The 27,722-nt window shown below is 46.1% G+C and overlaps 1 protein-coding gene across 1 annotated transcript in view; it reads right to left on the minus strand.

Moving 5' to 3' along the window:
* LOC109880766 (syntaxin-binding protein 5-like) overlaps positions 1-27,722 on the minus strand; it is a 309,642-nt gene that overhangs the window by 119,771 nt on the left and 162,149 nt on the right. Inside the window, exons 5-6 of the mRNA XM_031801429.1 lie at positions 24,044-24,178; positions 901-964 (exon numbers count right to left, since the gene is read on the minus strand). Coding sequence (XP_031657289.1) covers positions 901-964; positions 24,044-24,178 — 199 coding nt within the window. The remainder of the gene's footprint in view (positions 1-900; positions 965-24,043; positions 24,179-27,722) is intronic.

A 27,722-nucleotide genomic window follows, 5' to 3' on the forward strand; every position in this document is an offset into this window, starting at 1 on the left:
CTAAGACCTAATGATGTTTTAGTCAAAATGACGACGACATGTCTAAATCTAAGAAAGACTGCCTCTGACTCATCTTGCTCCCCTTTACCTGTCTCCATGACACTGATTGGCTCTGACATACACGCCCACACACTCAGAGAAACAAAAACATGAAATGGCAAACCTCTCTGAGGCAGAATTCAAATATTGATAAGTCCTTTGGAAGGCAGAAGAAGTCTGATGCGCTTCAGGCAATAAATCCAAGCCCAAAACATACTCAATATCCCCTGCGACTGATCTCTGTCTCTGTCTCTCTCTCTCTCTCTCTCTCTCTCTCTCTCTCTCTCTCTCTCTCTCTCTCTCTCTCTCTGTATCTCTCTCTCTCTCTCTCTCTCTCTCTCTCTCTCTCTCTCTCTCTCTCTCTCTCTCTCTCTCTCTGACAGCATCTTACATTTTATGTCACACGAACAGCCCACGCACATAGAGCGCCAGTAGTTCTTCCGTGGCGAATCCCCCTAATGCCTCGATGCCCCCGGCAAAACGCCCCGACAACGCTGACCACGGCCATAACAGTCCTGACCCCTGCCTGACCCACGGTGCTGACAGAGACACAGGTCTGTCCCCACTGGGAGATGAGGACGAGGACAGCCAATAGCAGAAGGTGCGCAGTAAATCCGAAGGCCAGGAGTGACTCATTTTGGTGTCGTGTTGGGACATTGATCCTGTATAGAAAATAGCAAGTCTAAGAACAGGCAGCAGTCTGTGTAGCAGAGAGACAGCTAGCTCCAGGCTACACTGATCCACCACCCTCCTGAGGTAACAGGTGACAGAGAGTAAGGGGTAATCTCCGGGTTTCTGCTAGAGGAGAGAAAGGAGGAGGTATGGAGTTGTTTTGTTGTTTTTATTCTTCCTCCAACTCACCTTGCATTCATCCTTCGGGCTGTCACTCAGATGGACTACGGGTCCTGGATGGGCTTTAGTTGCTCTGTCGATGAGAGAAGGAGAGGGAAAGGGTCTATCAGGTTAAGGACATGAGTGCAGATGTTTTCAGAATGATAGCCAAGGGACGGTGCAAAAGGCTGCCATCTACTTTAAATGAATCTTTTTTCAAATGTTTTTACCTGTTGTAAACAAATAGATACACGTTTCAGACTACAGAGTATCAAAAACAACTGCATAGTGACTAGCGACCTTCAGCTTCAGAGCCGGCAAAGCCAAAGAATCAAGCATCCGTTCACTACACTAGGGAGTTACAGAAATAACGCGCCATGCTGAATCCAATAGAGAGCAGGAACCAGGCTTGATTTGGCAATGGCAGAGTCATACATAACCTGGTTCAGGTGGAAGGCACTGTAACATCACCATACAGTCATACATAACCTGGTTCAGGTGGCCCTGCAGAAGGCACTGTAACATCACTATACAGTATTGTAGTAATACTATAGTAATATCACCATACAGTATTATAGTAATACTATAGTAATATCACCATACAGTATTATAGTAATACTATAGTAATATCACCATACAGTATTATAGTAATACTATAGTAATATCACCATACAGTATTATAGTAATACTATAGTAATATCACCATACAGTCATACATAACCTGGTACTATAGTAATATCACCATACAGTATTATAGTAATACTATAGTAATATCACCATACAGTATTATAGTAATACTATAGTAATATCACCAGACAGTACTACATATCCTGGTTCAGGTGGCCCTGCAGCAGGCCCTGCAAGCTGAAACACTGGTCATCTATATTCATTCAAATGTGGAGAGTAAATATATTTATATAGTGTTGAATCTTCTTTATTTGTGTTTATACAGCAGTAAAGTAATATCACAATACAGTAGTATAGTAATACTATAGTAATATCACAATACAGTATTATAGTAATACTATAGTAATATCACAATACAGTAGTATAGTAATACTATAGTAATATCACAATACAGTAGTATAGTAACATCACCATACAGTAGTATAGTAATACTATAGTAATATCACAATACAGTATTATAGTAATACTATAGTAATATCACAATACAGTAGTATAGTAATACTATAGTAATATCACCATACAGTATTATAGTAATACTATAGTAATATCACAATACAGTATTATAGTAATACTATAGTAATATCACAATACAGTAGTATAGTAATACTATAGTAATATCACCATACAGTATTATAGTAATATTATAGTAATATCACAATACAGTAGTATAGTAATACTATAGTAATATCACCATACATTAGTATAGTAACATCACCATACAGTATTATAGTAATACTATAGTAACATCACCATACAGTATTATAGTAATACTATAGTAATATCACAATACAGTATTATAGTAATACTATAGTAATATCACAATACAGTATTATAGTAATACTATAGTAATATCACAATACAGTATTATAGTAATACTATAGTAACATCACCATACAGTATTATAGTAATACTATAGTAACATCACCATACAGTATTATAGTAATACTATAGTAATATCACCATACAGTATTATAGTAATACTATAGTAACATCACCATACAGTATTATAGTAATATTATAGTAATATCACAATACAGTAGTATAGTAATATTATAGTAATATCACAATACAGTAGTATAGTAATATTATAGTAACATCACCATACAGTAGTATAGTAATATTATAGTAATATCACAATACAGTAGTATAGTAATATTATAGTAACATCACCATACAGTAGTATAGTAATATTATAGTAATATCACAATACAGTAGTATAGTAATACTATAGTAATATCACCATACAGTATTATAGTAATATTATAGTAATATCACAATACAGTAGTATAGTAATACTATAGTAATATCACCATACATTAGTATAGTAACATCACCATACAGTATTATAGTAATACTATAGTAATATCACAATACAGTAGTATAGTAATACTATAGTAATATCACCATACATTAGTATAGTAACATCACCATACAGTATTATAGTAATACTATAGTAACATCACCATACAGTATTATAGTAATACTATAGTAACATCACCATACAGTATTATAGTAATACTATAGTAATATCACCATACAGTATTATAGTAATACTATAGTAAAATCACCATACAATATTATAATAATATTATAGTAATATCACCATACAGTATTATAGTAATACTATAGTAATATCACCATACATTAGTATAGTAATATCACAATACAGTATTATAGTAATACTATAGTAATATCACCATACAGTATTATAGTAATACTATAGTAATATCACAATACAGTAGTATAGTAATACTATAGTAATATCACAATACAGTAGTATAGTAATACTATAGTAACATCACCATACAGTAGTATAGTAATACTATAGTAATATCACCATACAGTAGTATAGTAATATCACAATACAGTAGTATAGTAATATAGCATTTCGCTACACTCGCATTAACATCTGCTAACCATGTGTATGTGACAAATACATTTGATTTGATTAATATCACCATATGGTTGTATAGTAATACTATAGTAATATAACCATACAGTAGTATAGTAATACTATAGTAACATCACCATGCAGTATTATAGTAATACTATAGTAATATCACAATGCAGTAGTATAGTAATATCACAATGCAGTAGTATAGTAATACTATTATAGTATTATATTATATATTATATTATAGTAATATCACAACACAGTAGTATAGTAACATCACCATACAGTATTATAGTAATACTATATATAATACTATAGTAATATCACCATACAGTTGTATAGTACTATCACAATACAGTAGTATAGTAATGATATAGTAACATCACCATATATATTATAGTAATACTGTAGTAATATCACAATATAGTAGTATAGTAATATCACCATACAGTAGTATAGTAATACTATAGTAATATCACAATACAGTAGTATAGTAATACTATAGTAATATCACTATACAGTATTGTAGTAATACTATAGTAATATCGCCATACAGTATTATAGTAATACTATAGTAATATCACCATACAGTATTATAGTAATACTATAATAATATCACCATACAGTATTATAGTAATATCACCATACAGTATTATAGTAATACTATAGTAACATCACCATACAGTACTATAGTAATACTATAGTAATATCACCATACAGTAGTATAGTAATACTATAGTAACATCACCACTCTGACCATTTTAGTCGTCTCAACTGGTGTTGAGCGTTTGTAAATTAATTATTCTGCACTCTGGTACACTCAGAAGAGAGCGATCTGAATTCGGAAGTAGATAGCCAGAGAGAATTTACAATGCACCTGCATATCCACTGAGAACGCACAACGACCATTTAGTTAAGAATGGCGGGAATGACGGCATTTTCCGCTGACAACGTTGTGAAGCCACGCCCATTTTCGGGAGGAATTGCATTATGGGCCCTATAAAAAGCACGGAAATAGTGTCCTCTGCTTGTATACTTCGTATTTTGGCGAATGTAGTACGACATCCGGGAACTTCTGTTGTACTAACGAAATCCATTCTATGACCAATAATCATACTACATACTGAATTTACATCACAAATAGTACGGTTAGTGGGGTTAGTATGAGTTTTCGAACACAGCTCTGGACTGACCCTGGTTCTCACCGCGCTACGCTAGCCGCTAGCACAGGCAGAATCACAGTCTTACACCCGCCCTCCAAGGAGAGGAGACTGGCCGCGGTACAGATTACCACTGCTGTGACCAAATACACCTTGTGCTCCGGGAGGTCCCGGGGAGACATGGCAACGCAAGAGTCCAGCGAGTCTGTTGTTGTTGGGTCGGTGAGGATAATAAAAAAAAATGTATTGTTTAATGAACCTTTATTTTGACAGGTAAGTCATACTGAGACTAGGGTCTCTTTTACAGATGAGCCCTGCGTATATACAACAAACACATATACAATATACAACATTACAGACAGATTTATCAACGTAGAGGTCTCTGATCACGACTCTGAACTGACCAAGGGGGACCAGAACATCTCAGTTCAGCTCTGGAAGTTGTTCCACATGAAGGGAGCAAAAAAAAGCTTTACCCAACTCTGTGCAGACACACACACACACACAGAGACACACACACACACACACACAGAAAGACACATACACACACACAGAGAGACACATACACACACACACAGAGAGACACACACACACACAGAGACACACACACACAGAGAGACACACACACACACACAGAGAGACACATACACACACACACACACACAGAGAGACAAACACACACACACACACACACACGCAGAGAGACACACACACACAAAGACAGAAACACAAAGACACAGACACACACACACACACACACACACACATGCAACGACACTTAAAAAATCACACAAAGACATATAGACACAAACATAAACACACATACACACACACAGATAAAGACACACAAACTCAGCAAAAAAAGAAGTCCCTTTTTCAGGACCATGTCTTTCAAAAGATAATTAGTAAAAATCCAAATAACTTCACAGATCTTCATTGTAAAGGGTTGAAACACTGTTTCCCATGAACCATAAACAATCAATGAACATGCACCTGTGGAACAGTCGCTAAGACACCAACAGTGTACAGACGGTAGGCAATTACGGTCAAAGTGCTCTTTACTGATCAGGCGTGGTTTTGTCTCACCAGGGGTGCTGGTCAGATTTGCATTTATCGTAGAAGGAATGAGCGTTACACCGAGGCCTGTACTCTGGAGAGGGATCGATATGTAGGTGGAGGGTCCATCATGGTCTGGGGCGGTGTGTCACAGCATCATCGGACTGAGCTTGTTGTCATTGCAGGCAATCTCAACGCTGTGCGTTACAGGGAAGACATCCTCCTCCCTCATGTGGTACCCTTCCTGCAGGCTCATCCTGATATGACCCTCCAGCATGACAATGCCACCAGCCATACTGCTCGTTCTGTGTGTGATTTCCTGCAAGACAGGAATGTCAGTGTTCTGCCATGGCCAGCGAAGAGCCCGGATCTCAATCTCATTGAGCACGACTGGGACCTGTTGGATAGGAGGGTGAGGGCAAGGGCCATTCCCCCCAGAAATGTCCGGGAACTTTCAGGTGCCTTGGTGGAAGAGTGGGGTAACATCTCACAGCAAGAACTGGCAAATCTGGTGCAGTCCATGAGGAGAAGATGCACTGCAGTACTTAATGCAGCTGGTGGCCACACCAGATACTGACTGTTACTTTTGATTTTGACCCCCCTCCCTTTGTTCAGGGACACATTATTCCATTTCCGTTAGTCAGCATGTCTGTGGAACTTGTTCAGTTTATGTCTCAGTTGTTTAATCTTGTTATGTTCATACAAATATGTACACAATGTTTACACAACTTTGCTGAAAATAAACACAGTTGACAGTGAGAGGACATTTCTTTTTTTGCTGAGTTTACGTATACACATGCACGGACACATACACACATTGCCTCCTTCATTGCACCGTGTATTTACACTGTGTACATTTATTTATTTTATTTATTTGTTATTTTCCCAGGTAAGTTGACTGAGAACACGTTCTCATTTGCAGCAACGACCTGGGGAATAGTTACAGGGGAGAGGAGGGGGAGGAATGAGCCAATTGTAAACTGGGGATTATTAGGTGACTGTGATGGTTTGAGGGCCAGATTGGGAATTTAGCCAGGACACTGGGGTTAACATCCCTACTCTTACACTAAGTGCCATGGGATCTTTAATGACCTCAAAGAGTCAGGACACCGGGGTTAACACCCCTAACTCTTACGATAAGTGTCATGGGATCTTTAATGACCTCAGGGAGTCAGGACACCGGGGTTAACACCCCTAACTCTTACGATAAGTGTCATGGGATCTTTAATGACCTCAGGGAGTCAGGACACCGGGGTTAACACCCCTAACTCTTACGATAAGTGTCATGGGATCTTTAATGACCTCAGGGAGTCAGGACACCGGGGTTAACACCCCTAACTCTTACGATAAGTGTCATGGGATCTTTAATGACCTCAGGGAGTCAGGACACCACCCAAATGTTACAGCGTTGTGAGCTCATCTATTATAAACTATCAATTCATAGAAAAAGGCTAAATCATTTAACCTTCACATCTCTGTGACCTTTTATACGCAGTCTTTCAAAGAGGTTCTGAGGGACAACACTAAAACACTACAACACTACAACACTACAACACCACAACAACACCACAACACTATAACACTACAACACTACAACACCACAACACTACAACACTACAACACTACAACACCACAACACTACAACACTACAACACCACAACACTACAACACTACAACACTACAACACTACAACACCACAACACTACAGCACTACAACACCACAACACTACAACACTACAACACCACAACACTACAACACCACAACACTACAACACTACAACACCACAACACTACAACACCACAACACCACAACACTACAAACACTACAACACCACAACACCACAACACTACAACACTACAATACCACAACACCACAACAACACCACAACACCACAACACCACAACACTACAACACCACAACACTACAACACCACAACACCACAACACTACAACACCACAACACTACAACACCACAACACTACAACACTACAACACCACAACACTACAACACTACAACACTACAACACCACAACACTACAACACTACAACACCACAACACTACAACACCACAACACTACAAATCTACAACACCACTACAACACCACAACACTACAACACCACAACACTACAACACCACAACACTACAACACTACCACACTACAACACCACAACACTACAACACTACAACACCACAACACTACAACACTACAACACCACAACACTACAACACCACAACACTACAACACTACAACACCACAACACCACAACACCATAACACTACAACACCACAACACTACAACACCACAACACTACAACACTACAACACCACAACACTACAACACTACAACACTACAACACCACAACACTACAATACTACAACACTACAACACTACAACACCACAACACCACAACACCACAACACTACAACACTACAACACCACAACACTACAATACTACAACACCACAACACTACAACACCACAACACTACAACACTACAACACCACAACACTACAACACTACAACACCACAACACTACAACACCACAACACTACAACACTACACCACTACAACACTACAACACCACAACACCACAACACTACAACACTACAACACTACAACACTACAACACTACAACACCACAACACTACAACACCACCACAACACTACAACACCACAACACTACAACACCACAACACTACAATACTACAACACCACAACACTACAACACCACAACACTACAACACTACAACACCACAACACTACAACACTACAACACCACAACACTACAACACCACAACACTACAACACTACACCACCACAACACTACAACACTACAACACCACAACACTACAACACTACAACACCACAACAACACTACAACACTACAACACTACAACACTACAACACCACAACACCACAACACTACAACACTACAACACTACAACACTACAACACTACAACACTACAACACCACAACACTACAACACCACCACAACACTACAACACTACAACACCACAACACTACAACACCACAACACTACAACACTACAACACCACAACACCACAACACTACAACACTACAACACCACAACACTACAACACTACAACACTACAACACCACAACACTACAACACTACAACACTACAACACCACAACACTACAACACCACAACACTACAACACTACAACACTACAACACTACAACACCACAACACCACAACACTAAAAGTCTAAAACACTAAAACTCTATAAGTCTAAAATTCATGTCTCCTCTCTGGAGATCATTTCACACCTTCAGATCCATCTGGGCTGTATTGAGCTCTCACACTGAGACAGTGTGTCATGGTGAAAACATGTATGTCTCCGCTGAGGGAGAGGTCACCACACCGCTGATTCTGTCTGTCGGAGAGCCCTCCCCGCAGACTCATCACTCTGCCAGGCTGCACGCACGCACGCACGCGCACACACACACGCACACACAGTGCCAGCCTGCTGGAGCTGTAGGAGCCGCAGGGGGCGAGTTTTGGTTGGCTCCACTCGGTCGACACGGTAACGCTGGGATGGAAAGGAGGGGAGCCACGAGCGGGGGGGGGGGGGGGTCCTACATCAAGAAGATTAAAAACGACTGTCTACGCTGACGCATGACTTACTCACCCAGCCACTACCCTGAATTCTCTCTTCACAGAGTGTATTGATACAGAGAATATACAACCAAGATCAGGTGAAATTATACTTTTGTTTCATGTTTTTTGTCTCCATTTGGGCACACTTTGTCTGGCAATGAACGGGAAAGGGTTGCTCAGAAAGAATTAGCCTCTGTTCTCTTGTATCCCCCTAACAGACCAGAAAAAAATACCAGATCTTTGATGTTTCTCTCTCTCTCCAGAACATATCTGTAACGTCATATTAACGACTACATATAGATTCTGTTCTTCATCCTACTGAGAGAAGAAAACATGTATTTATATATATATATATATATATATAGTTTCTGAAAGATACTACATGAAAGAGAGACAATTACCTGTATTAAATAGGTTGCAATAGTAATTTTCTGTGTATGTGAGTGAGTGGGGTTGGGCATGTTATGTATCAACCCCAATTTTTTTTTTACATGAATAATAATCCACATAATGCAAATAATGGGGCGGCAGGGTAGCCTAGTGGTTAGAGTGTAGAGGAGGTAGGTAGCCTAGTGGTTAGAGTGTAGAGGAGGTAGGGTAGCCTAGTGGTTAGAGTGTATAGGTGGCAGGTAGCCTAGTGGTTAGAGTGTAGAGGTGGCAGGGTAGCCTAGTGGTTAGAGTGTAGAGGTGGCAGGTAGCCTAGTGGTTAGAGTGTAGAGGTGGCAGGGTAACCTAGTGGTTAGAGTGTATAGGTGGCAGGTAGCCTAGTGGTTAGAGTGTAGAGGTGGCAGGGTAGCCTAGTGGTTAGAGTGTAGAGGTGGCAGGTAGCCTAGTGGTTAGAGTGTAGAGGTGGCAGGTAGCCTAGTGGTTAGAGTGTAGAGGTGGTAGGGTAGCCTAGTGGTTAGAGTGTAGAGGCGGCAGGTAGCCTAGTGGTTAGAGTGTAGAGGTGGCAGGTAGCCTAGTGGTTAGAGTGTAGAGGCGGCAGGGTAGCCTAGTGGTTAGAGTGTAGAGGTGGCAGGTAGCCTAGTGGTTAGAGTGTAGAGGTGGCAGGGTAGCCTAGTGGTTAGAGTGTAGAGGTGGCAGGGTAGCCTAGTGGTTAGAGTGTAGAGGTGGCAGGGTAGCCTAGTGGTTAGAGTGTAGAGGTGGCAGGTAGCCTAGTGGTTAGAGTGTAGAGGTGGCAGGGTAGCCTAGTGGTTAGAGTGTAGAGGAGGTAGGTAGCCTAGTGGTTAGAGTGTAGAGGTGGCAGGGTAGCCTAGTGGTTAGAACCTAGTGGTTAGAGTGTAGAGGTGGCAGGGTAGCCTAGTGGTTAGAGTGTAGAGGTGGCAGGGTAGCCTAGTGGTTAGAGTGTAGAGGAGGCAGGGTAGCCTAGTGGTTAGAGTGTAGAGGTGGTAGGTAGCCTAGTGGTTAGAGTGTAGAGGAGGTAGGTAGCCTAGTGGTTAGAGTGTAGAGGTGGCAGGTAGCCTAGTGGGTAGAGTGTAGAGGTGGCAGGGTAGCCTAGTGGTTAGAGTGTAGAGGTGGTAGGGTAGCCTTGTGGTTAGAGTGTAGAGGCGGCAGGGTAGCCTAGTGGTTAGAGTGTAGAGGGGGCAGGGTAGCCTAGTGGTTAGAGTGTAGAGGTGGCAGGGTAGCCTAGTGGTTAGAGTGTAGAGGTGGCAGGGTAGCCTAGTGGTTAGAGTGTAGAGGTGGCAGGGTAGCCTAGTGGTTAGAGTGTAGAGGAGGTAGGGTAGCCTAGTGGTTAGAGTGTAGAGGTGGCAGGGTAGCCTAGTGGTTAGAGTGTAGAGGTGGCAGGGTAGCCTAGTGGTTAGAGTGTAGAGGCGGCAGGGTAGCCTAGTGGTTAGAGTGTAGAGGTGGCAGGGTAGCCTAGTGGTTAGAGTGTAGAGGTGGTAGGTAGCCTAGTGGTTAGAGTGTAGAGGGGGCAGGGTAGCCTAGTGGTTAGAGTGTAGAGGTGGGAGGGTAGCCTAGTGGTTAGAGTGTAGAGGTGGCAGGGTAGCCTAGTGGTTAGAGTGTAGAGGTGGCAGGTAGCCTAGTGGTTAGAGTGTAGAGGTGGCAGGGTAGCCTAGTGGTTAGAGTGTAGAGGAGGTAGGTAGCCTAGTGGTTAGAGTGTAGAGGTGGCAGGGTAGCCTAGTGGTTAGAACCTAGTGGTTAGAGTGTAGAGGTGGCAGGGTAGCCTAGTGGTTAGAGTGTAGAGGTGGCAGGGTAGCCTAGTGGTTAGAGTGTAGAGGAGGCAGGGTAGCCTAGTGGTTAGAGTGTAGAGGTGGTAGGTAGCCTAGTGGTTAGAGTGTAGAGGAGGTAGGTAGCCTAGTGGTTAGAGTGTAGAGGTGGCAGGTAGCCTAGTGGTTAGAGTGTAGAGGTGGCAGGGTAGCCTAGTGGTTAGAGTGTAGAGGTGGTAGGGTAGCCTTGTGGTTAGAGTGTAGAGGCGGCAGGGTAGCCTAGTGGTTAGAGTGTAGAGGGGGCAGGGTAGCCTAGTGGTTAGAGTGTAGAGGTGGCAGGGTAGCCTAGTGGTTAGAGTGTAGAGGTGGCAGGGTAGCCTAGTGGTTAGAGTGTAGAGGTGGCAGGGTAGCCTAGTGGTTAGAGTGTAGAGGAGGTAGGGTAGCCTAGTGGTTAGAGTGTAGAGGTGGCAGGGTAGCCTAGTGGTTAGAGTGTAGAGGTGGCAGGGTAGCCTAGTGGTTAGAGTGTAGAGGCGGCAGGGTAGCCTAGTGGTTAGAGTGTAGAGGTGGCAGGGTAGCCTAGTGGTTAGAGTGTAGAGGTGGTAGGTAGCCTAGTGGTTAGAGTGTAGAGGAGGTAGGTAGCCTAGTGGTTAGAGTGTAGAGGTGGCAGGGTAGCCTAGTGGTTAGAGTGTAGAGGTGGCAGGGTAGCCTAGTGGTTAGAGTGTAGAGGTGGTAGGGTAGCCTAGTGGTTAGAGCCTAGTGGTTAGAGTGTAGAGGTGGCAGGGTAACCTAGTGGTTAGAGTGTAGAGGTGGCAGGGTAGCCTAGTGGTTAGAGTGTAGAGGTGGCAGGGTAGCCTAGTGGTTAGAGTGTAGAGGTGGCAGGGTAGCCTAGTGGTTAGAGTGTAGAGGTGGCAGGGTAGCCTAGTGGTTAGAGTGTAGAGGTGGTAGGGTAGCCTAGTGGTTAGAGTGTAGAGGAGGTAGGTAGCCTAGTGGTTAGAGTGTAGAGGTGGCAGGGTAGCCTAGTGGTTAGAGTGTAGAGGTGGTAGGGTAGCCTTGTGGTTAGAGTGTAGAGGCGGCAGGGTAGCCTAGTGGTTAGAGTGTAGAGGGGGCAGGGTAGCCTAGTGGTTAGAGTGTAGAGGTGGCAGGGTAGCCTAGTGGTTAGAGTGTAGAGGTGGCAGGGTAGCCTAGTGGTTAGAGTGTAGAGGTGGCAGGTAGCCTAGTGGTTAGAGTGTAGAGGTGGCAGCGTAGCCTAGTGGTTAGAGTGTAGAAGTGGCAGGTAGCCTAGTGGTTAGAGTGTAGAGGTGGCAGGGTAGCCTAGTGGTTAGAGTGTAGAGGAGGTAGGGTAGCCTAGTGGTTAGAGTGTAGAGGCGGCAGGTAGCCTAGTGGTTAGAGTGTAGAGGTGGCAGGTAGCCTAGTGGTTAGAGTGTAGAGGTGGCAGGGTAGCCTAGTGGTTAGAGTGTAGAGGTGGCAGGGTAGCCTAGTGGTTAGAGTGTAGAGGTGGCAGGTAGCCTAGTGGTTAGAGTGTAGAGGTGGCAGGGTAGCCTAGTGGTTAGAGTGTAGAGGTGGCAGGGTAGCCTAGTGGTTAGAGTGTAGAGGTGGCAGGTAGCCTAGTGGTTAGAGTGTAGAGGTGGCAGGGTAGCCTAGTGGTTAGAGTGTAGAGGCGGCAGGTAGCCTAGTGGTTAGAGTGTAGAGGAGGTAGGGTAGCCTAGTGGTTAGAGTGTAGAGGCGGCAGGTAGCCTAGTGGTTAGAGTGTGGAGGCGGCAGGGTAGCCTAGTGGTTAGAGTGTAGAGGAGGTAGGGTAGCCTAGTGGTTAGAGTGTAGAGGTGGCAGCGTAGCCTAGTGGTTAGAGTGTAGAGGTGGCAGGTAGCCTAGTGGTTAGAGTGTAGAGGTGGCAGGGTAGCCTAGTGGTTAGAGTGTAGAGGAGGTAGGGTAGCCTAGTGGTTAGAGTGTAGAGGCGGCAGGTAGCCTAGTGGTTAGAGTGTAGAGGTAGCAGGTAGCCTAGTGGTTAGAGTGTAGAGGTGGCAGGGTAGCCTAGTGGTTAGAGTGTAGAGGTGGCAGCGTAGCCTAGTGGTTAGAGTGTAGAGGTGGTAGGTAGCCTAGTGGTTAGAGTGTAGAGGCGGCAGGTAGCCTAGTGGTTAGAGTGTAGAGGCGGCAGGTAGCCTAGTGGTTAGAGTGTAGAGGAGGTAGGGTAGCCTAGTGGTTAGAGTGTAGAGGTGGCAGGGTAGCCTAGTGGTTAGAGTGTAGAGGTGGCAGGTAGCCTAGTGGTTAGAGTGTAGAGGTGGCAGGGTAGCCTAGTGGTTAGAGTGTAGAGGTGGCAGGGTAGCCTAGTGGTTAGAGTGTAGAGGTGGCAGGGTAGCCTAGTGGTTAGAGTGTAGAGGTGGCAGGGTAGCCTAGTGGTTAGAGTGGAGAGGTGGCAGCGTAGCCTAGTGGTTAGAGTGTAGAGGTGGTAGGTAGCCTAGTGGTTAGAGTGTAGAGGCGGCAGGTAGCCTAGTGGTTAGAGTGTAGAGGCGGCAGGTAGCCTAGTGGTTAGAGTGTAGAGGAGGTAGGGTAGCCTAGTGGTTAGAGTGTAGAGGTGGCAGGGTAGCCTAGTGGTTAGAGTGTAGAGGTGGCAGGTAGCCTAGTGGTTAGAGTGTAGAGGTGGCAGGGTAGCCTAGTGGTTAGAGTGTAGAGGTGGCAGGGTAGCCTAGTGGTTAGAGTGTAGAGGTGGCAGGGTAGCCTAGTGGTTAGAGTGTAGAGGTGGCAGGGTAGCCTAGTGGTTAGAGTGTAGAGGTGGCAGGTAGCCTAGTGGTTAGAGTGTAGAGGTGGCAGGGTAGCCTAGTGGTTAGAGTGTAGAGGCGGCAGGTAGCCTAGTGGTTAGAGTGTAGAGGTGGCAGGTAGCCTAGTGGTTAGAGTGTAGAGGCGGCAGGTAGCCTAGTGGTTAGAGTGTAGAGGTGGCAGGTAGCCTAGTGGTTAGAGTGTAGAGGAGGCAGGGTAGCCTAGTGGTTAGAGTGTAGAGGCGGCAGGGTAGCCTAGTGGTTAGAGTGTAGAGGTGGCAGGGTAGCCTAGTGGTTAGAGTGTAGAGGTGGCAGGGTAGCCTAGTGGTTAGAGTGTAGAGGTGGCAGGGTAGCCTAGTGGTTAGAGTGTAGAGGTGGCAGGGTAGCCTAGTGGTTAGAGTGTAGAGGTGGCAGGGTAGCCTAGTGGTTAGAGTGTAGAGGTGGCAGCGTAGCCTAGTGGTTAGAGTGTAGAGGTGGTAGGTAGCCTAGTGGTTAGAGTGTAGAGGCGGCAGGTAGCCTAGTGGTTAGAGTGTAGAGGCGGCAGGTAGCCTAGTGGTTAGAGTGTAGAGGAGGTAGGGTAGCCTAGTGGTTAGAGTGTAGAGGCGGCAGGTAGCCTAGTGGTTAGAGTGTAGAGGTGGCAGGTAGCCTAGTGGTTAGAGTGTAGAGGAGGCAGGGTAGCCTAGTGGTTAGAGTGTAGAGGCGGCAGGGTAGCCTAGTGGTTAGAGTGTAGAGGTGGCAGGGTAGCCTAGTGGTTAGAGTGTAGAGGCGGCAGGTAGCCTAGTGGTTAGAGTGTAGAGGCGGCAGGGTAGCCTAGTGGTTAGAGTGTAGAGGCGGCAGGGTAGCCTAGTTGTTAGAGTGTAGAGGCGGCAGGTAGCCTAGTGGTTAGAGTGTAGAGGTGGCAGGGTAGCCTAGTGGTTAGAGTGTAGAGGCGGCAGGGTAGCCTAGTGGTTAGAGCGTTGGACTAGTAACCAGAAGGTTGCAAGTTCAAATCCCCGAGCTGACAAGGTACAAATCTGTCGTTCTGCTCCTGAACAGACAGTTAACCCACTGTTCCTAGGCCGTCATTGAAAATAAGAATTTGTTCTTAACTGACTTGCCTAGTTAAATCAAATTTTTAAAAAAATAATTCACTGTTGCTGCAGGATTATTTTTCTGCTTTAAAAAAAAACGGATTCAAATTAAGATCCTGCATCTGTATGCTGTTCCTGTGCGTCATACCTGCATCCTGCCTCGGCACTGGTGGAGACATTTGGGAAGGGCATACCTAACACGACAAGATGTCTCTTCACTGGGTGACTGTCACATCCCATAGCATTACAGCTGATGAGGATAACTGTACGTTGCCCAAACAACAACATGACAAGATGTCTCTTCACTGGCTGACTGTCACATCCCATAGCATTACAGCTGATGAGGATAACTGTACGTTGCCCAAGCAACAACACGACAAGATGTCTCTTCACTGGTTGACTGTCACATCCCATAGCATTACAGCTGATGAGGATAACTGTACATTGCCCAAGCAACAACACGACAAGATGTCTCTTCACTGGTTGACTGTCACATCCCATAGCATTACAGCTGATGAGGATAACTGTACGTTGCCCAAGCAACAACACGACAAGATGTCTCTTCACTGGTTGACTGTCACATCCCATAGCATTACAGCTGATGAGGATAACTGTACGTTGCCCAAGCAACAACACGACAAGATGTCTCTTCACTGGTTGACTGTCACATCCCATAGCATTACAGCTGATGAGGATAACTGTACGTTGCCCAAACAACAACACGACAAGATGTCTCTTCACTGGATCAGTGTCACATCCCATAGCATTACAGCTGATGAGGATGACTGTCACGCCTTGGTCTTAGGTTTTTGTGTTTTCGTTATATATTTTGGTCAGGCCAGGGTGTGACATGGGTTTACGTGTTGTGTTTCGCATTGGGGTTTTATAGGATTGGGATTGCTATGATTAGGGGTGTGTCTAGTTAGGTTTGGGCTGCCTGAGGCGGTTCTCGATCAGTCAGGTGTTTCTTGTTGTCTCTGATTGGGAACCGTATTTAGGTAGCCTGAGTTTCACTTTGTATTTCGTGGGTGATTGTTCCTGTCTCTGTGTTGTGTCACCAGATAGGCTGTATTAGGTTTCACGTTCCGTTTGTTGTTTTTGTATTTATTAAGTTATTTCATGTATCGTCACTTTTCATTCATTAAAGAACATGAGTAACCACCACGCTGCATTTCGGTCCGACTCTCTTTCTACAAACGAAGAACGCCGTTACAGAATCACCCACCACACACGGACCGAGCAGCGTGGAAACAGGCAGCGACCGCAGGAAAAGCGAAAGGAGGAATGGACATGGGAAGACGTATTGGATGGCAAAGGTTGTTACACTTGGGAGGAGATACTGGCTGGAAGAGATCGCCTCCCATGGGAACAGGTGGAAGCACTGAGGAGAGCAGAGGCAGCCGGAGATAAGAGTCGACGATACGAGGGAACACGGTTGGCAAGGAAACGCGAAATGCACCCCCAAAAATGTATTGGGGGGGGCTCAGAGGGAGAGTGGCTGAGTCGGGTGTCAGACCTGAGCCAACTCTCCCTGCTAATCGTGAAGAGCAGTTGCAGTGGGAGAGGCTGCATCACTTGGAGTATTGGACATGGGAGGAGGAACTGGACGGAAAAGGACCCTGGGCTCAGCCTGGAGAATATCGCCGTCCCAAGGAAGAACTAGAGGCTAAAGCAGAGAGGCGCTGGTATGAGGAGGCAGCACGGCGACGCGGATGGAAGCCTGAGAGTCGGCCCCCCAATTTTCTGGGGGGGGGGCTTACAGGGAGTATGGCTATGCCAGGTAGGAGACCTGCGCAAACTCCCTGTGCCTACCGGGGGGCTAAAGAGACCGGGCAGGCACCGTGTTATGCTAGTGAGCGCACGGTGTCTCCAGTGCGGGTGCATAGCCCGGTACGGTTCATACCAGCCCTTCGTATTGGCCGGGCTAGAGTGGGCATCGAGCCAGGTAAGCTTGGGCAGGCTCGGTGCTCAAGAGCTCCAGTGCGCCTGCACGGTCCGGTCTATCCAGAGCCACCTCCACACACCAGTCCTCCGGTAGCAGCTCCCCGCACCAGGCTTCCTGTGCATGTCCTCGCTCCAGTATCACCAGTGCCCGCACCACGCATCAGGCCTACAGTGCGCCTCGCCTCTCCTGCTCTGTCGGAGTCTCCCGCCTGTTCAGCGCAGCCAGCATTTTCCTCCTCTCCTGCGCTGTCGGAGTCTCCCGCCTGTTCTGCGCTATCAGAGCCTTCTCTCTCTACAGCGCTGCCGGAGCCTCCTGCCTGTTTGAGGCAGCCTGAGCTGCCAGTCTGCAGGGAGCTGTCAGTCTGCAAGGACCTGCCAGTCTGCAAGGAGCTGCCAGTCTGCAAGGAGCTGCCAGTCTGCAAGGAGCTGCCAGTCTGCAAGGAGCTGCCAGTCTGCAGGGAACTGTCAGTCTGCAAGGAGCTGTCAGTCTGCAAGGAGCTGTCAGTCTGCAAGGAGCTGCCAGTCTGCAAGGAGCTGTCAGTCTGCATGAAGCAGCCAGAGCTGTCAGTCTGCAAGGAGCTGCCAGTCTGCAAGGAGCTGCCAGTCTGCAAGGAGCTGCCAGTCTGCATGGAGCAGTCAGAGCTGTCAGTCTGCAAGGAGCTGTCAGTCTGCAGGGAGCTGTCAGTCTGCAAGGAGCTGTCAGTCTGCAAGGAGCTGTCAGCCTGCATGGAGCAGTCAGAGCTGTCAGTCTGCAAAGAGCTGCCAGTCTGCAAGGAGCTGTCAGCCTGCATGGAGCAGTCAGAGCTGTCAGTCTGCATAGAGCAGCTAGATCCGCCAGTCAACCAGAATCTTCCAGATCTGCTAGTCAACCTGAATCTTCCAGATCCGCCAGCCAGCCAGGATCTACCGGAGCCTACTACCTACCTGAGCTTCATCTCAGTACTGGGCTTCCTCTCAGTACTGGGCTTCCTCTCAGTACTGGGCTTCCTCTCAGTACTGGGCTTCCTCTCAGTACTGGGCTTCCCCTCAGTTCCGGGCTGCCCCTCAGTTCCGGGCTGCCCCTCAGTTCCGGGCTGCCCCTCAGTCCCGAGCTGTCCCTCAGTCCCGAGATGCCCCTCAGTCACGAGCTGCTCCTTAGTTCTGTGGGGTTCTGGGTGAGGACTATTAGGCCATGGTCGGCGGCGAGGGTGGATTATCCCAGGACGCGAAGGGGAGGAACGAGGACATTAATGAAGTGGGGTCCACGTCCCGAGCCGGAGCCGCCACCAATGACAGACGCCCACCCGGACCCTCCCTATGGTTTTGAGGTGCGTCCGGGAGTCCGCACCTTGGGGGGGGGGGGGGGGGGGGGGGGGGGGGGTTCTGTCACGCCTTGGTCTTGGGTTTTTGTGTTTTCGTTATATATTTTGGTCAGGCCAGGGTGTGACATGGGTTTACGTGTTGTGTTTCGCATTGGGGTTTTATAGGATTGGGATTGCTATGATTAGGGGTGTGTCTAGTTAGGTTTGGGCTGCCTGAGGCGGTTCTCGATCAGTCAGGTGTTTCTTGTTGTCTCTGATTGGGAACCGTATTTAGGTAGCCTGAGTTTCACTTTGTATTTCGTGGGTGATTGTTCCTGTCTCTGTGTTGTGTTCACCAGATAGGCTGTATTAGGTTTCACGTTCCGTTTGTTGTTTTTGTATTTATTAAGTTATTTCATGTATCGTCACTTTTCATTCATTAAAGAACATGAGTAACCACCACGCTGCATTTCGGTCCGACTCTCTTTCTACAAACGAAGAACGCCGTTACAATAACTGTACATTGCCCAAGCAACAACACGACAAGATGTCTCTTCACTGGTTGACTGTCACATCCCATAGCATTACAGCTGATGAGGATTGAGTGTCAGGACTACCTGACATGATGACTCATTGCTGTCCCCAGTCCACCTGGCCATGCTGCTGCTCCAGTTTCAACTTCCACCTGACTGTGCTGCTGCTCCAGTTTCAACTGTTCTGCCTTATTATTATTCGACCATGCTGGTCATTTATGAACATTTGAACATCTTGGCCATGTTCTGTTATAATCTCCACCCGGCACAGCCAGAAGAGGACTGGCCACCCCACATAGCCTGGTTCCTCTCTAGGTTTCTTCCTAGGTTTTGGCCTTTCTAGGGAGTTTTTCCTAGCCACCGTGCTTCTACACCTGCATTGCTTGCTGTTTGGGGTTTTAGGCTGGGTTTCTGTACAGCACTTTGAGATATCAGCTGATGTACGAAGGGCTATATAAATACATTTGATTTGATTTGATTTGATGAGGATAACTGTACGTTGCCCAAACAACAACATGACAATTAAAGGAAACAGTGCTGAGTGACTAAGGCTCAGGGCTTTGGTACCAGGCACTCCACAGTCAATATATACTGGGTCTGCAGTAGTGACAGTCAATATATACTGGGTCTGCAGTAGTGACAGTCAATATATACTGGGCCTGCAGTAATGACAGACAATATATACTGGGTCTGCAGTAATGACAGCCAATATATACTGGGCCTGCAGTAATGACAGTCAATATATACTGGGTCTGCAGTAATGACAGCCAATATATACTGGGCCTGCAGTAATGACAGTCAATATATACTGGGTCTGCAGTAATGACAGCCAATATATACTGGGTCTGCAGCAGTGGCAGTCAATATATACTGGGTCTGCAGTAATGACAGTCAATATACACTATACTGGGTCTGCAGTAGTGACAGTCAATATACACTATACTGGGTCTGCAGTAATGACAGTCAATATATACTGGGTCTGCAGTAATGACAGCCAATATATACTGGGTCTGCAGTAATGACAGTCAATATATACTGGGTCTGCAGTAATGACAGTCAATCTATACTGGGTCTGCAGTAGTGACAGTCAATATATACTGGGTCTGCAGTAATGACAGCCAATATATACTGGGTCTGCAGTAATGACAGCCAATATATACTGGGCCTGCAGTAATGACAGTCAATATATACTGGGTCTGCAGTAATGACAGCCAATATATACTGGGCCTGCAGTAATGACAGTCAATATATACTGGGTCTGCAGTAATGACAGCCAATATATACTGGGCCTGCAGTAATGACAGTCAATATATACTGGGCCTGCAGTAATGACAGTCAATATATACTGGGTCTGCAGTAATGACAGCCAATATATACTGGGCCTGCAGTAATGACAGTCAATATATACTGGGTCTGCAGTAATGACAGCCAATATATACTGGGTCTGCAGTAATGCCAGTCACAGTGGCAGTGCACTCCCCTTTCTCTTGTTGATTCAGAATGGCTGTCTCTCTCTCTCTCTTTTTCTCTACCCCCCCCCCCCCCCCCCCCCCCAATCTCTCCCTTTCTCAGGAGAAATGCCTGATGTTGACAAACAAATTTCCCAACATCCTTGGGTCCCCGAGCCAGTCAAGCTGAGTAGAATCATGGTAATTCACACTCACTCACACACACTCACACACAAACACATACACACACACGTCTATCTCCGCACGCCGTCATCAACAGACAATAAAACAGTAGGCTGCTGGCCTGAACCAGATTAAATTAGACTGATAAACTCATTTGAAAATAATGTGCTAATTAAGGAAGGTATAGGGAATCAGGGAGTGACTGCTCAAACACTGAGCTTTATAGAGACCAGTAAACAGTATGAATAATATCATGTCAACATTTTGAATAATTTTTCCAACTCTTTTATTTTAGAGTTTCTTTTTTATACATTTTGGACACTTTTGTCTTGTAAAATATGAGCTGGAGCAGGAGAAGTGATTAGGAAGGAAGGAGCCCTGTCGTCTTAATGAAGCATGTTCCCTTCCATCGAGCTTCCTGCTTTCCCACCGAGCTTCCTGCTTTCCCACCGAGCTTCCTGCTTTCCCACCGAGCTTCCTGCTTTCCCATCGAGCTTCCTGCTTTCCCACCGAGCTTCCTGTTTTCCATTCGAGCTTCCAGCTTTCCCACCGAGCTTCCTGCTTTCCCACCGAACTTCCTGCTTTCCCACCGAACTTCCTGCTTTCCCACCGAGCTTCCAGCTTTCCCGCCGAGCTTCCTGCTTTCCCACCGAGCTTCCAGCTTTCCCACCGAGCTTCCTGCTTTCCCACCGAGCTTCCGGATTTCCATTCGAGCTTCCAGCTTTCCCACCGAGCTTCCTGCTTTCCCACCGAGCTTCCGGCTTTCCATTCGAGCTTCCTGCTTTCCCACCGAGCTTCCGGCTTTCCCACCGAGCTTCCTGCTTTCCCACCGAGCTTCCTGCTTTCCCACCGAGCTTCCTGCTTTCCCACCTAGCTTCCTGCTTTCCCACCGAGCTTCCTGCTTTCCATTCGAGCTTCTGGCTCTCCCACCGAGCTTCCTGCTTTCCCACCGAGCTTCCTGCTTCCCACAAGGCTTCTGGGATTTTTCCTTTGATTTGAGGCTCTGCTTTACTTATCCTTGTTTTCTTACACAGATTCTAAAATGTAAGGTACGGTACTGAGCACTGGAGGTAAAGACCCAGACAACAGCATTATGGGTAGTAGATGGTCTCCTGGCCCCGTCCTGGAAGCTGTGAATAAAGTGCAGCAGGCATACTTGCTTTACAAATGTGGGATTTTAATTTGATCGCCCTTTTTTGTTGTTGCAGGAAATGCCAATGTGTGGTATAATAAATCCCTTTCCTGACAGCACTGCAGCTCTATTGAGATTAATTGAATATGCCTCGTGTCTCACCGCTCAGTCAGTACGCAGGAGGGAGATACAAACCCCCTCTCAGTCAGTACTCAGGAGGGAGATACAAACACCCGTTCAGTCAGTACTCAGGAGGGAGATACAAACACCCGTTCAGTCAGTACTCAGGAGGGAGATACAAACACCCGTTCAGTCAATACTCAGGAGGGAGATACAAACACCCGCTCAGTCAGTACTCAGGAGGGAGATACAAACCCCCGCTCAGTCAGTACTCAGGAGGGAGAAACAAACCCCCGCTCAGTCAATACTCAGGAGGGAGATACAAACACCCGCTCAGTCAGTACTCAGGAGGGAGATACAAACACCCGTTCAGTCAGTACTCAGGAGGGAGATACAAACACCCGTTCAGTCAGTACTCAGGAGGGAGATACAAACCCCCGCTCAGTCAATACTCAGGAGGGAGATACAAACACCCGCTCAGTCAATACTCAGGAGGGAGCTACAAACCCCCGCTCAGTCAGTACTCAGGAGGGAGATACAAACACCCGCTCAGTCAGTACTCAGGAGGGAGATACAAACACCCGCTCAGTCAATACTCAGGAGGGAGATACAAACACCCGCTCAGTCAATACTCAGGAGGGAGATACAAACACCCGCTCAGTCAATACTCAGGAGGGAGATACAAACACCCGCTCAGTCAGTACTCAGGAGGGAGATAAAACCCCCGCTCAGTCAGTACTCAGGAGGGAGAAACAAACCCCCGTTCAGTCAGTACTCAGGAGGGAGATACAAACCCCCGCTCAGTCAGTACTCAGGAGGGAGATACAAACACCATGTAATGAGTGTCTTGGCGCAAGCTTACGGTCTTAAAGGAAAAGAGTTTTAAAAAAAATGGTGTGTAATTAGGTGTGTGTATGTGTGTGTATTTGCGTGTGCCTGTGCGTGTGTGTGCGTGTGTGTGTGTATTTGTGTGTGCCTGTGCATGCGTGTGTGTGCGTGTGTGTGTGCACACTTAACGTGTGATTGTGTATTGAGCTGAAAGTTTAATCACTTCTCCTCCACCTTAATTTGAGTTAAGCCTGAAAGTCCATATGGTAAATGTCATGAAAATAAAACTTCCAATTTAATACCTGTGGAAGGTCTTACTTAGTTCCAGCAAATGAACACACACACACACACACACACACACACCAACCTACTCGAGCATGACTGAGCGGAGGGAAAAACAAATCTCCTTCTCCTCTGCAGTTAGTTTGCGTTAGAGGGTTGCTTTCCCCGTGAAGGAGCACGGGAGGAGTACTGAGAGAGGAAGAAGCACTTCAGCTCAATCAAACAACACGAGCTTCGATGGCTCTCCAGTTCAATATTTTGTTGAGGATGGAAAACATGCATGTTTCAATTTCATTGAACTACTCTTCAAAACCCACTCAACACATACTCCACGGTGACGGTGCATGTGCCTCTCTGCATGTTAAGTAGTCGCAGCTATTGCATGACCACGATCTAACACCGCCGTCATGGCAACGTGAGCAAAGTTAGGTTACCAACTTTCAACTGGGATTAGTTGACAAATGACACGAGGTGACAGTGCAAGAGGTTTTAGGACAGAACGACATGAGGTGACAGTGTAAGAGGTTTTAGGACAGAACGGCATGAGGTGACAGTGTAAGAGGTTTTAGGACAGAACAACATGAGGTGACAGAGTAAGAGGTTTTAGGACAGAACGACACGAGGTGACCGAGTAAGAGGTTTTAGGACAGAACGACACGAGGTGACCGAGTAAGAGGTTTTAGGACAGAACGACATGAGGTGACAGTGTAAGAGTTTTTTTTGGACAGAACGACATGAGGTGACAGTGTAAGAGTTTTTTTTTGGACAGAACGACATGAGGTGACAGTGTAAGAGGTTTTAGGACAGAACGGCATGAGGTGACAGTGTAAGAGGTTTTAGGACAGAACAACATGAGGTGACAGAGTAAGAGGTTTTTTTGGACAGAACAACATGAGGTGACAGAGTAAGAGGTTTTAGGACAGAACGACATGACATCATCACCGCTTTTAACTCAACGCTGTCATACAGTAATCCTTCTCATTATGGTAATCATTGACAGTTGATCATTTGCGTATAATCTGATGATTTAACTCACAACTCTATGGCCTTGTTCCACATGATGACGTATCCAGACAGAACGAAGGATTCGATGTTGACGATGTGTGTGTTGCCACGCTCTGTGCCCACGTACAGCCATTTACTCTGGAAGGGGATGTGGCAAAACGTGATCCTGAAGCGAAAAAAAGAAGCATCAGCGTTGACACATGATCAAATACGATACGATGTGTTTGATTTGGTTGGGATTGTGTGTGTGTGTGTGTGTGTGTGTGTGTGCGAGTGTGTGTTTCTTCCCACTTCCCACTTGTGTAATCAATGTTTTACCTCAGATAATAACCACACCAATAATTATCCTACTCTCAAATACACAGTATAAATGTACATTTTCCACAATTATATCATAATTATGTTTTGGTTAACTGTCTGTAGATTAAAGATTTACGTTGCTTTGCACTGTTTTGATTAGCTCTGTTTTGCCCTGCATCCTTACAAAAGAAGGTGCTACCTAAAACCATAAAGGGTTATTCAGTTGTCCCCATAGGAGAACCCTATGGTTCTACGTGGAACCCTTTCACCAGCAAAATGTTCTACCTGAAACCAAAAAGGTTTTTCCTATGCGGACAAACAAAACATATATGTATTTTATATTGCCCAGATATTGCCCAAGTTTTGTAATATCACCCCAACACATCACTCCACATCTCCTGTCAGTCAGCGCCTGGTCTCTATGGTGATGACAGTCACTGCCTGGTCTCTATGGTGATGACAGGAATGTCCTATTAGACAACAGCCATCAATAAGTCATGTATCATGACCCTGACACAAACAGCAGCTAATCACCAGTGGACAACCTCCCAAGAGGCAGCCTTCCCCGACGTCCCAAGATGCAGCCTTCCTCAACGTCCCAAGATGCAGCCTTCCCCGACATCCCAAGAGGCAGTCTTCCCCAACGTCCCAAGATGCAGCCTTCCTCAACATCCCAAGAGGCAGTCTTCCCCGACGTCCCAAGAGGCAGTCTTCCCCAACGTCCCAAGAGGCAGTCTTCCCCAACGTCCCAAGAGGCAGTCTTCCCCAACGTCCCAAGAGGCAGTCTTCCCCAACGTCCCAAGAGGCAGTCTTCCCCAACGTCCCAAGAGGCAGTCTTCCCCGACGTCCCAAGAGGCAGTCTTCCCCGACATCCCAAGAGGCAGTCTTTCCCGACATCCCAAGAGGCAGTCTTCCCCAACGTCCCAAGAGGCAGTCTTCCCTGACATCCCAAGAGGCAGTCTTCCCCAACGTCCCAAGAGGCAGTCTTCCCCAACGTCCCAAGAGGCAGTCTTCCCCGACATCCCAAGAGGCAGTCTTCCCCTCCCCCGGGATAGAAAATGCCCTGCACTTTCTGTTCTTCTGCCTGGTGTTATCTCTTCTTTTCTTCACACCCTCTCTCCCCAACTCACTCCCTCTTTATCTCACTGAACTCTGGAGCCCAAGTTCAGGCAAAAGCACAGATAGGTTTGTCAACAACAACAACAAAAAAAACAGTTGAAAGCAATTACCACGGCAACAGCTGCAAGCTCTTTTTGTGTTGGTTATCTCTCACACTGCTAATTATTCCATTCCATTTCAGTAGCAAGAGACACTAACGGCTCCATTTCTACCTGTCATTTGCTCAAGTAAAAGCATGAAAGTCAAATGGGATGCAAGTGAGGGTACTTTACTCACACGGAAAGTTATCCGTAAATACGCTACGTTGACTGTGGAATTATTAGGCGATCAATAAACCCTTCGACAGCGAGGGCATTGCTCTGTGTCTATGTGACATAGTATATTCAGATCTCGACAGCGAGGGCATGCTCTGTGTCTATGTGATGTAGTGTATTCTCGACAGCGAGGGCATGCTCTGTGTCTATGTGACATAGTGTATTCAGATCTCGACAGCGAGGGCATGCTCTGTGTCTATGTGATGTAGTGTATTCTCGACAGCGAGGGCATGCTCTGTGTCTGTGATGTAGTGTATTCTCGACAGCGAGGGCATGCTCTGTGTCTATGTGACATAGTATATTCAGATCTCGACAGCGAGGGCATGCTCTGTGTCTATGTGACATAGTGTATTCAGATCTCGACAGCGAGGGCATGCTCTGTGTCTATGTGATGTAGTGTATTCTCGACAGCGAGGGCATGCTCTGTGTCTATGTGATGTAGTGTATTCTCGACAGCGAGGGCATGCTCTGTGTCTATGTGACATAGTATATTCAGATCTCGACAGCGAGGGCATGCTCTGTGTCTATGTGACATAGTATATTCAGATCTCGACAGCGAGGGCATGCTCTGTGTCTATGTGACATAGTGTATTCAGATCTCGACAGCGAGGGCATGCTCTGTGTCTATGTGACATAGTATATTCAGATCTCGACAGCGAGGGCATGCTCTGTGTCTATGTGACATAGTGTATTCAGATCTCGACAGCGAGGGCATGCTCTGTGTCTATGTGACATAGTATATTCAGATCTCGACAGCGAGGGCATGCTCTGTGTCTATGTGACATAGTATATTCAGATCTCGACAGCGAGGGCATGCTCTGTGTCTATGTGATGTAGTGTATTCTCGACAGCGAGGGCATTGCTCTGTGTCTATGTGACATAGTATATTCAGATCTCGACAGCGAGGGCATGCTCTGTGTCTATGTGACATAGTATATTCAGATCTCGACAGCGAGGGCATGCTCTGTGTCTATGTGATGTAGTGTATTCTCGACAGCGAGGGCATTGCTCTGTGTCTATGTGACATAGTGTATTCAGATCTCGACAGCGAGGGCATGCTCTGTGTCTATGTGATGTAGTGTATTCTCGACAGCGAGGGCATGCTCTGTGTCTGTGATGTAGTGTATTCTCGACAGCGAGGGCATGCTCTGTGTCTATGTGACATAGTGTATTCAGATCTCGACAGCGAGGGCATGCTCTGTGTCTATGTGACATAGTGTATTCAGATCTCGACAGCGAGGGCATGCTCTGTGTTTATGTGACTTAGTGTATTCAGCGGTAAGGTATCTGGCGGTGGCGTCCTCGTGTCAGTTCAGTCAGTGTTAGCATCCATCAGGTTTATAAAGCAACTTTAACTATTATACAGATCAACACTACTCCTCTCCCGTCTCTCCTGGAGAGAGGATCAGCGGGCCACTTTTCCCCAACCACCCTCCTACCTCCACTATGATATGCAGGAATATTACATAGGAGACAAACGAGATGGGAGACAATTCAATAAGGATTTGGACCTGGTGGGGGAGAATGGTAAAATCAGGAGAGGCAGGCGAGGACAAAAAATACAGCGTGGTTAGAGTTCAACATGTTTAATCAAGACCATACACAAGAACACTACAAAATACAAAACAACAAATGTGAAAACCGAAACAGTCCTATCTGGTGCAATGACACAAAGACAGAAGACAACCACCCACAAAGTACCCACAGAATATGGCTGCCTAAATATGGTTCCCAATCAGAGACAACGATAGACAGCTGCCTCTAATTGAGAAACCAATCTAGGCAACCATAGACATACAAACTATCTAGAAAGGAAACAGCCCCATAAACATACAAAAAACCCTAGACCAGACAAAACACAGAAATCCCCCAGGTCACACCCTGACCTAACCAAAATAATAAGATAACTAAGGCCAGGGCGTGACACATAATTTCCCGAGTTTTGTATCAGCCACATCATCTAGAGAGGAAAGTTAC

The sequence above is a fragment of the Oncorhynchus kisutch genome, linkage group LG2 (genome assembly GCF_002021735.2).
Source record: "Oncorhynchus kisutch isolate 150728-3 linkage group LG2, Okis_V2, whole genome shotgun sequence".
NCBI classification, from domain to species: domain Eukaryota; kingdom Metazoa; phylum Chordata; class Actinopteri; order Salmoniformes; family Salmonidae; genus Oncorhynchus; species Oncorhynchus kisutch.